Consider the following 11,341-nt stretch of genomic DNA (forward strand, 5'->3'; position numbering starts at 1 on the left):
TGACAATATGCTCCAAAATTATTATTTGAACTTGCTTTTTAAAAAACTGTATTGAGATATGATTCACATACCATAGAATCCATATTTAAAATGTACAATTCCTTGGTATTGTATATTCACAGAGTTGTACAATCATCACGACAATTAATTTAAAGGCATTTTATCACCTTCCCCCTCAAGAAACCTTGTACCCATTAGTGGTCATTCTTTCTTTCTCCCTGATTCCTCCAGCCTCATCCCTTCACAACCACTAATGTACTTGTATTATAGATTTTTTTCCTCTTCTATACATTTTGTATAAATGAAATTATATAATATGCGGTATCTTGTGATCAGTTTCTTTCACTTAGTGTATTTTAAATGTTCATCTACATTATAGCATTTAGTAGTACTTCATTCCTTTATATGGCTGAATAATATTCCATTATATGAACATGTACCATATTTTATTTATCAGTTGGTGGACTGTTTCCAGCCTTTGGTTATTATTTGGTTACTAAGCAATGCTGCTATGAGCATTCATATCGAAGTTTCTACATGGAAATATACTTTCATTTCTCTTGGATGTATATGTGGGAATGAAATTACTAGGTAATATGGTAACTCCCATGTTTAACCTTTTGAGGAACTAGTGGACTATTTGCCAAAGAAAAACATCCCCACTAGCAGTGTATAAATGTTTCAGCTTTTTAATATTCTTGTCAATGCTTACTATGTGACATTTTGATTTTATCTATCTTGGTGTGAAGTAGTATCTCATTGTGGTTTTGATTTGCATTTTCCTAATGATTGATGATGTTGTACATCTTTCCATATATGTATTGGCCCTTTGTATATCTTCTTTGGAAAAGTGTTTATTCAAATCCTTTGTCCATTTTTTAAAATGGAGTTGTCTTTTTCATTGTTGAGTTTCATGAGTTCTTTGTGTGATTTTTATGCAAGTCCCTTACCAGACACATGATTTGCAAACAATTTCTCCCATTCTGTGGATTGTCTTTTCACTTTCTAGATGGTACCTTTTGCAGCCCAAATGTTTTAAATTTTGTTGTAGTCTGATTTTTCTTTTGTGATTTATGCTTGTGGTACCACATCTAAGAAACTCTTGCTGAATCCAAGGTCATGAAAATCCATACCTCTGTTTTCTTTTAAGAGTTTTATAATTTCACCTCGTACATTTATATTTTGATCCATTTTGAATGAATTTTTCTATATAATGTGAGGTAGGGGGTCTACTTCTTTTTGTTTGTGGATATCCAGTTGCCTTTGTACTGTCTTTTTTTTTTAAAATAAAAGGAGGAAAATATTAACAGTCGACATTTTACAAAATAGCAAAGGAACAGTACAGACAGTACAGAGTTACAAACAGAGTGGTAGGGAATTAACAATGCTTGTTGTATTACATATTGATATCTTCAAAGTGGTTTCTCATGAAAACAGATATAGACATACAAAGCTGATCAACCAAGGACTCATTGACAGTTTCTTTCAGCAAAGAAATACAAGACAGCAGAACAGGCATGTTAACTATCCTGCATATACATACATACAAACTTTCTCCTTCTTTGCCTTCTCTTTTCCCATATCCCAGTTATCCTTTACCTTTGAGTGCTTTCCTATCAATTTACAATGTCTATCATATTGTACTGTCTTTTGAACAGACTATTCTTCTTTCCATAGAATTGTCTTGTCACCTTTGTTGAAAATCAATTGATTGCCAGGCGTGGTGGCGCATACCTGTCGTCCCAGCACTTGGGAGGCTGAGGCAGGAGGATCACTACAAATTCAAGGCCAGCTTTGGCTATAAAGTGAGCTCAAGGCCAGCCTGAACTGCATAGCGAGACCCTGTCTCAATAAGACCAAATATAAAAGAAAATCAATTGATTAAATATGTGAAAATTTGTTTCTCGACTCTCAATTCTTTTGTATTTATCAGTATATCTGTACTTATGGCTGTACCACACTCTCTTGTTTACTTTAGCATTGTAGTAATTTTCATAATTATGAAATGTGAATCTTTTAACTTTATTCTTCTTTTGTATGATTGTTTTTGCTATTATAGGTCCTTTATTTTTTTTTCTTTTTCGTTTTTTTTCCGGTACTGGGAATCAAACTCATGACCTTGCGCTTGCCAGGCAGGCCCTGTGCCGCTGAGCTAAATCCCCAGCCCCTATTATAGGTCCTTTAAATTTTCTTTTTTTTTCTCTGGTACCAGGAATCGAACTCATGACCTTGCACTTGCCAGGCAGGCACTTTGCCGCTGATCTAAATCCCCAGCCCTAAATTTTCATATGAGTACTGGGATCATAGTATCATTTTCTGCAAAGGAGCTAACTAGAATTTTGATAGAAGAGTATATTGGGTTTATAGATCAATTTGGGGAATATTACCATCCTAACAAGATTAAGTTATAAGATTAAATTTTTCCAGTAATTAACACCAGTAGTATTTTTACTTATTAGGGTATTTTTTATTTTTTCAAGAACATTTTGTTGTTTTTAAAGTATGTTTTATACTTTTTTGTTATATTTATTCATAAGCATTTTATTATTTTTATGTTTTAAAATTTTTTAAACTTTTTGTTTGAGACAGGATCTTGCTATGTAGTTCTAGCTGGCCTTGAACTCACTATGTAGCTCAGGCTGACCTCGAGCTCACAGTGACACTCCTGCCTCAGCCTCCCAAATGCTAGCATTAGTGGCATGTTCCAGCATGCCTGGCTAGCATTTTATTATTTTTAATGTTACTGTGAATGAAATTATTTTCTTAATTTCATTTTTGGGTTCTTTTTGGTAAGAGTATATAGAAACACAATTGATCTTTGTATATTAATCTAATATCCTGAAACCTTGGTGAACTTGTTTATTGGTTCATTAGGTATGTACCACCATGTCCAGCTCTAATAGATTTTTAGTAGGTTTAAATTTTGTTTTGTAATAGAATCTTGTTTTTATGTAAATACTTTTCGTTGGTTTCTACTTACCTTTCCTAAATTTTGAAGTTTCTTTTTAAAGTGCAGCAAACTCACATTTATATATTATTGTCATCATTTTCAATATCATTTTTCTGATGAGTCTGGTCCCAAATCACAACACTGTAGGTTAGTGATTCTCAGTTAAATGTAGGAAAGGATGGAATTTTTGAATCACTTAGGGAGCATTGTTAAACCATATGTAACCTTGATACCTCACCTTCTTTGCTATTCTAGTGAGTTGTGTGCAAGGGCAAAAATAGAGTTGAGAACCATTAGACAAGTACATTATAGCATTCTGTTGTAAAGGGGGTGTGTGTGTAATTATTTGTGGTCCCTATTATTATTACCATGAATAATACTGAAAACATCTGTCTGCAACAGACAATTAAATGTAGCCCCAAATGTCGCATTCTGTTGAGAAGAAGATAGGCTGGTCTTGGGTCTGAGTTTGGTGATGGTAGCTATATATCTGTAGCATCAGTGTGGGCAAAGGTTTTAGAGGAAGAATTCAGTGTCTGTGGATTATGTGCATTTAAATTTTAGAGAGAAATTTGTTTTGAATCTGATATCTTTTCTTTCTCAGGTCCCAACAGAACAGCTGAACTCCAATGAGATGCCGGAGGACACAAGCACTCCGGAAGAGATACCACCTCCAGAGCCCCCAGAGCCACCACGGGAGGCAGCTGAAGCTGAGAAGTAGCTTATCTATGGAAGAGACTTTTGTTTGTGTTTAATTAGGGCTATGAGAGATTCCAGGGGAGAAGATAAACTTGAGACAGAGAGCAAGTAAGCTGTCCCTTTTGCTGGTTTTTTTTTCTTTAGTCACCCAATTGCACATTGGCATTGTTTTGCTGCAATCTTTTTTTAAAAATTTTTGGACTCAAGGCAGTAGCAGAAGATGCCGATCACCTCTGGCAACTGGATAAATGGGTCTCTTAGGCTGTGGCACAGGTTTCCCATGACCTCAGCCACGGGCTCTCTTTGAACTCTCCTCTCCTCCCTCCAGATCCCAGCTCTCATGCTTGGTGTCATTGATCTCATTCTGGGCTAAAGATTCTTGAGGCTGGGTTAAGTCCTCTCAAGCTGCTGTATGTCCTGAGTCCAGAGATAGTCACAGAGACCTCTGGCCAGGGGATCCTTACTGGGTTCTTGCCTCCTTCAGAATTAATGAGGGTGAGGAGTGAGGTGGAGGAGTCTCCTAGCTACCAAGTGCCAGCATTGCCAGCCAATCCTTTTAGGAATAGGGCAGGTACCACTTGTATTTATTCATGTAGCTTCTCCTTTGTTCCCTGCCCAGTCTGTAACACCCAAGTCCCACTCTTTCCTCACTAGATATATGTAAGTAGTCATAGTAGAAATAATAATTTACATTTCTTGTAGAATCTCCAGAACCTTTAATACCTGTGCTATTCTCAGTAAGCATTGATGAGATGCCAACAGCATAGCCCTACACACTCTCTGCCTCATCTCTCCTCCTTTCTCATTAGCCCCCTATTAATTTTTTTCTTTTGGCTTTTGCTCCCATTAGGAGCAGGAATGGCAGTAATAAAAGTTGGCACTTTGGTGGTTCCTTTTCCTCAGAGGAAGCCTGAGTGTTCACTTAAACACTATCCCCTCAGACTCCCTGTGTGAGGCCCGCAGAGGCCCTGAATGCACAAATGGGGAAACCAAGGCACAGAGAGGCTCTCCTCTCCCCTCTTCTCTTCTCTTCTCTTCTCTTCTCTTCTCTTCTCTTCTCTTCTCTTCTCTTCTCTCCTCTCCTCTCCTCTCCTCTCCTCTCCTCTCCCCTCTTCTCTCCTCTCCTCTCCTCTCCTGTCCTCTCCTGTCCTCTCCTCTCCTCTCATTCCCTAAAAAAAGAAAGACAAAAAAACAGAAAAAGAAAAAAAAAAAGAAAAAAAGGCTAACCAGTACTTCCATTAAGCCTCGGCTGAGTGAGGGAAAGCCCAGCACTGCTGCCCTTCCGGGTAACCCACTCCAAGGCCTCGGCCCACCTCGGGCATTGGTAACCACACCAGGGGTTTCCTCCAAGCCCCACTCTTCCAGCACTTCCACCGGCAGAGTCCCAGAGCCACTTTACCTGGGGGTGGGCTGTGGCCCCCAGTCAGCTCTGCTCAGGACCTGCATTATTTCAGGGAAGAAGATTTATGTATTATATGTGGCTATATTTCCTAGAGCACCTGTGTTTTTCTCTTTCTAAGCCAGGGTCCTGTCTGGATGACTCATGGGGATTGTGGGGGGAGGGAGCATAAACCGGAACTTTTAATCTATTTGAAGGCGATTAAACTGTGTCTAATGCAAACTGCCTGCCTCCTCCTTCCCCTTCCATTTCTAGAACCACCTGGGGATGTGAATGTGTTTGTGTGTTGGGTGGGGGGTTGGGGGTGGAAGGGGTTGCTTAGTATTCTCATATGTCCATTTCCCAGAGTTCCCTTGAGTTGGAGAGATAGCTCCCAAACTCAAATTCTCGGTTGATCTAGACTACGTTCTGGGCCAAAGTTTATCTTATCTGGTCTTTGAAGAAAGGACTTTAAAGCAATATACAATGTTGAGAATATCAAAAGGGTAGAGGGATTTACTTAAGGGAGCAAGTTCTTAATTAGGGTATTGTTTTTAAGCAGATAGACACTGTTAATTGCAAATGGGTTATTCAAGCAGGCTTACCAGGGCCTCTCAGTGGAAAAATGTCATTAGCAATCTTTTATAAGTTATGGTATGTATTTCTTTCCAAATAATCTATAATCAAGACTCCTTACCAATTCCTATCTCACTGTTCCTAGTTAATTAGAGTTGGTGAAATTTGGCTGCTCCCAGATTTTCCTGTATGACTTCTTCCTTGTCACAAAATTTGAGTTTAGCAAGGGGCAGGGGATTGGGAGAGAGATTGACACAGATTCCTCTCGTATCTGCTTCTACTTTCCCATTCATTTTCTAGTTCTCTCACTTTGATTCTTATAGTTAAATTTTAGTTAGTTCAAAATAAGGTCAATCCTGGAGAGTTTAGAAGTTATTAGGTTTTTACAGGCAACCTGTCATTCAGATGAACCCCTTTCTAACCAGTATTCAGTCCATTCAGTCTTATCACATCTCCTTTCTTGGCCGAGAGTAGAACTCTCCTCCCTCAACTTGCCACAGCCATTCTCCTGCTGACCCTTAAGTCAGTCAGAGAAACTTTCACTTTTTGATGTGAGGGGTCAGAATGTAAATCTCTTATCTCTAGTATAAAATGATTTTTTTTTAGTTTCTACTTTCTCATACTCCCTGCCCTGTTTCTTTTCCTTTATAAACCTGTATTTAAAACCTTGGCCTGAACATTTATCCCATTCATAGCCTGGACCAGCCAAGTCTGTCCCTAGTCTGAGCTCTCATCAGAGGAGAGATTTAATGATTGATCTTTCCCTAGAGAAAAGGGTCTTATGTTTTTTGATCTTTACCATAGCTCTCTCCAGCTCTCCCTTCCCTCCCCATTCCTCATGTTTCCTATGTACCCCACTTCCCCAGGCCAGGAAGGCTGGCAGTGACCCAAAACCCCTGAGGGTAAGTGGAATTTATGTCCTTTTGGCTCTGGAGACCTGCTGGCCCCAACTGAGAGCACTGTCTCCCGCTTTGCACTTTTCCCCAGGAGTGGGGTTGGGTTAGAGGTGGGTTCGAATTCTGTAGCAGCTAAATTCCATTCTTCCTGTCCTGACCATCCTGCCTTTATCCTTAAGGCCCCTTTTCCTATTGACCAAATCTGTTTACCTTGTTGGGGAAAAAAATATTTTGTTTTTAAATCTATTTTCTAACTTAAATACAGTTTAATATGTAAATCTCTGCACTTTTGTGTGAGCCTACAAATGTGTATATGTTGGGGGTTTTTCACTCTCTGGTATTTCTTAATAAAGAAATCTTTCTTTTGAGGGGAAGCCAATTAATGAAAGAGACTTGAATGGTTTTAGAAATACAGGGCTGTCTGTTTCTTTGTGCTTCTGCCTCATTTCTTTACTTGTGCCTAGTGTAAGTGATTGGAACCCCTCCCCCACCTTTTGACACCCTTCCTTTGAGAGGTCCCTCAACTTGGTAGGCCAGAGAGGGACCTGTCCTGTATCTGGTACCCCTCTGGGACCACTTGGATTGGCTCAAGTGGTAACCTAGCAACCTAACCCCCCTTTTCTCCCTTTGGCCTGGCCCTCTTAGTCCTTTTCCTCCAGCTCAGTTCATTTTCTACTGCTGAGGCTGGGGCCAGGCTAGGGAAAAATCACCAACGGATCACAGAAAATGTGTTTTTTAAAAATGATTACTTGTTCTTATGCCACAGTGATACTAAAGAAGAGTCATGTACCCAATAATTCAAAAGGCATTTGTGTCACTTTTGAGAATACATTCTAGAAATCTCTGGCCATTCTTGGGCAGTAGATTTTAGACATAGCCTCAAAGGCTCAAACTCTGAATATCATTAGTTTTAAAGGATGCAAGCCTAACTCACAAAAAGTCCTTGTGTATTTCATGTTTTGGATAAATATAAAAGGGGAATGGGAAGTATGTATCTGTACCTGCGAAACTTCAGATGGTCTATACAATATAAATGTGAGTGGAAAAAGCTGGCATCATTAGCTGGCCCTAACTGTTTCACAAATAAACACAAAATGTTTTTATAATATTAACATATATATTGAATTTCCAGGATTGCAACAACTGTATAAATCGGGGGAAGATGGTATTTTATTTTATTCAGAACTTTGAGTTATTTGTAATTCTTGAAAAGCATGTCACTATCAGCAGTGCTGTTCGTGGGTATTTAGGTTGCCAACACAGTCTACCTATATGAGTCTATATTTGTGTTGATTGCTTTCAGCAGTGATTCTGCGGATACGTGGGAACATTTCATGTCCTATTATATGTTTTAGTATAATCTTGTCTAGGTATTTGTATATTGAAATATATATATATATTGTCTTATTATACATACTTTCTTTTAATTTTTCCTTTATAGTGTAGTTAGTATACTTGGTTCTCCATATCTGTGGGTACCACATGCACAGAGTCAACTAGCCTTGGGTGGAAAATAATCAGAAAAAAACTTGTGTCCATACTGAGCACTTACGTTTGTCTTCTCATAAGTCCCTAAACAGCACAGTATAACAATTACTTAAAGTGTATCAGGTTGAGTAATCTATGGATGATTTAGAGCATACAAGATGCAATAAGGTTCTATGCAAACACTGTACCATTTCATTTAAGGGACTTGAACACTTGCAGATTTTGGCAGCCTTGAGGGTGTGGGGACAGTTGAACAAATCCCTCATGGATACTGAGGGACAAGTGTATATCACATTGCTATTCTTGAAATTAAAAGTATAAGTAGGTTATATTGACTTTGAAGTTCACCTCAGGGTGGTAAAGGTTGTATCACAAAATATCTTGAATAGCAAGGGAATATTGGGGCTGCTACGCCTGACAACCACTGGACTAGATTATCTCAGAGGTTCTTTTCTCAAAATATTTGAACACCTTAGAAAATAAGTGACCATATCCCTCCCCTGGTGCCTTTAATGTGCTTTTATTTATTTATTTTTGGTTTCTTTTTTAAAATTTTATTTTAAAGAGAATAGTACATGAGAAACAAACAAACAAACAAACAAAAAAATAGAACAGTAGCAGCATACCAGTATCACGAACATAAAGAAATCAAAGCAAAAACATTCAAAGTGATACAGGGTCTCAAGACAAATTAATACAAATCAACAGCGGTTGTTAAAATGCATATCACTATCCTCAACTACATTGCTCAGATTATCAGATGTAAGAATGAAAGATTGCTCAAACCATTAAAGAGAATAAGAAAATAATTCTTCAATAAAACCTTAGAGATAATACGGAGTTTCACTAGACAAGATGGTAGGAGTTCACCATTGTAATTCTAGTGCATACTGTTACCTTCAAATCAGTTGCTCAGAACACCAGACACAAGCATGCAAAATCGATCAGAACATAAAAAATTGTGAGCATTAACTGTTCATTTCAATACACCATCAGACAACAGCAATACAGTCATCACAGCTATTCATATATATATTTATGTTTTGCCTTCCTTCTTTCTTTTTTCTTCTTTCACTCATCCCAGTTGTTCCTTCTTTTGAGCAGTTTCTTTCCCTTTCCTGTCATCTACTGTATGTTTTGAGTTTTACCTAGTGTTTCAGGTTCCTACACCATGGAGACAATATGATGTTTACACATGTGGGTCCGATTTATTTCACTTATGAGTATGGTCTCTAGTTGCATCCATTTACCTACAAAAGCCTCACGTTTATCTTTTTTAATAGCTGAGTAATACTCCATTGTATAGAAATACCACAACTTTTCAATACATTCCTCAGTGGATGGGCATCTGGGTTGTTTCCAAGATTTAGCTATAACACTGTGCTGCTATAAACATGGGTGCACATATATCGCTGTGGTATGATGTCTTTAATTATTTGGGAAAATACCCAGAACGGGAATAGCTGGGTTAAATGGGACTTCCAATCCTAGTTTTGTGAGGAATCTCCAAATTGACTTCCACAGTGGTTTCCCCAGTCTACACTCCCACCAGCAGTGGAGTAGGGTTCTTTTCTCCCTACAGCCTCTCTAGCATTTGTTATTGGTTGATTTCTTGATGATACTCATTCTTTCTGGGGTGAGATGGAACCTAAGTGTTGTTTTAATTTGCATTTCTCGAATGACTAATGACGTTGAACATTTTTTCATGTATTTATTTGCCATTAGTATCTCTTCATTAGAGAAGTGTGTATTCATCTCAGATACCCATTTTTCGGTTGGGTCTTTGAATTTGGGAGGCTTGAGTTTTTAAAAATTCTTTATACATCCTAGATAGAAGTCCTTTGTCTGAGGGGCAGTTGCCTGAAATTTTTTCCCAATTCCTAGGTTTTCTTTTTACTTCACTGGTGATTTCTTTAGAAGTGCAAAAACTTTTCAGTAAGATGACATCCCAGTTGTTGATTCTTTGAAGTATTTCCTGTGCAGTTTGGTTTTTGCTCATGAACTCTCTGCCTACCCCAGTGTTGTCAAGATTTTTACCTACCTTCACTTCCAATAAATTTAGTGTTTCTGTTTTAATGTGTAGATTTTTGATCCATTTTGACTTTAATTGAGTGCATGGTGAAAGACATGGGTCTAGTTTTAGTCTTGGGCATGTGGAAAGCCAGCACCATTTATCAAAGAGGCCATCCTCCTTCCATTGAACGTTTGGCCCCTTTGTCAAAGATAAGGTGACTGAGTGAGTTTGTAGTTGTATCTGTATCTTCTAATCTGTTCCATAGATCTTCAGGTCTGTTTTTGTGCCAGTACCATGCTGATTTTATCACAGTAGCTTTGTAATATAATTTTAAGTCAGGAATTGTGATGCCTCCTGCCTTTCCTTTGTTTCCCAAGATTGCTTTGGCTATTCTAGGCCACTTTTGGTTCCAGATGAACTTTAGGAATGTTTTCCCTAGATCTGTGAAGTATACTAATGGTACTTTAATTGGGATTGAATTGAATCTGTACAACAATTTTGGGAGTATGGCCATTTTCACAATATTGGTTTTTCCTATCCATGAGCAAGGAGTATCTTTCCATTTTCTGATATCCTCTTTGATCTCTTCTTTCAGAGTAGTATGATTTTCACTGTATAGATCTTTTACTTCTTTTGTTAGATTCATTCCTAAGTATTTCATCTTTTTAGATGCTATTGTGAAAGTTGTGGTTTCCGTAATTTCTCTCTCAGTCTGTTTGTTACTTTTGTACAGGAGTGCTATTAACTTTTGAGTGTTAACTTTGTATCCAGCTACGCTACTGAATTTGGTTATTAAATCCATGAGCCTTTTGGTGGATTTTTGGGGTCTTCTATGTAGAGTATCATGTCATCTGTGAATAATGACAATTTCACTTCTTCGTTTCCTATCCTTATTCCTTTTATTTCTCTCTCCTGTCTAATCACTCTAGCCAGTATTTCTAGAACTATATTGAATAGGAGTGGTGACAGTGGACATCCTTGTCTTGTTGCTGATTTTAAAGTGAAAGCTTTCAATTTTTGACCATTTAGGATGATGTTATCAGTTGGTTTATCATAGATAGCTTTGATCAGCTTGAGGTAAAAGCCATCTATTCCTATTTTCTGTAGGGTTTTCTAATGAATAAATGTTGGACTTTATTGAAGGCTTTTTCTGCATCAATGGAGAGGATCATGTGATTTTTGTCCTTGGCTCTATTGACATGGTGTATTACATTTATTGATTTGCATATATTGAACCATCCCTGCATTCCTGGTATGAATCCCAGTTGGTCGTTGTGTGTAATCTTCTTGATGACTTGTTATATTCTGTTTGCTAGTATTTTATTGAGAATTTTTGCATC

The 11,341-nt window shown here is 37.9% G+C and overlaps 1 protein-coding gene across 2 annotated transcripts in view; it reads left to right on the forward strand.

Moving 5' to 3' along the window:
* The window catches only part of Zdhhc9 (zinc finger, DHHC-type containing 9), a 34,193-nt gene extending 29,642 nt beyond the window's left edge, over window positions 1-4,551 (forward strand). For both annotated transcript variants that reach the window (XM_013523089.1, XM_005401256.2), the window contains one exon: window positions 3,555-4,551. In XM_013523089.1, coding sequence (XP_013378543.1) covers window positions 3,555-3,671 — 117 coding nt within the window. In that variant the 3' untranslated portion in view covers window positions 3,672-4,551. The remainder of the gene's footprint in view (window positions 1-3,554) is intronic.
* The last annotated feature ends 6,790 nt before the right edge of the window (window positions 4,552-11,341 follow it).

This window comes from Chinchilla lanigera, unplaced genomic scaffold (assembly GCF_000276665.1).
Source record: "Chinchilla lanigera isolate Chin_1 unplaced genomic scaffold, ChiLan1.0 scaffold00072, whole genome shotgun sequence".
NCBI classification, from domain to species: domain Eukaryota; kingdom Metazoa; phylum Chordata; class Mammalia; order Rodentia; family Chinchillidae; genus Chinchilla; species Chinchilla lanigera.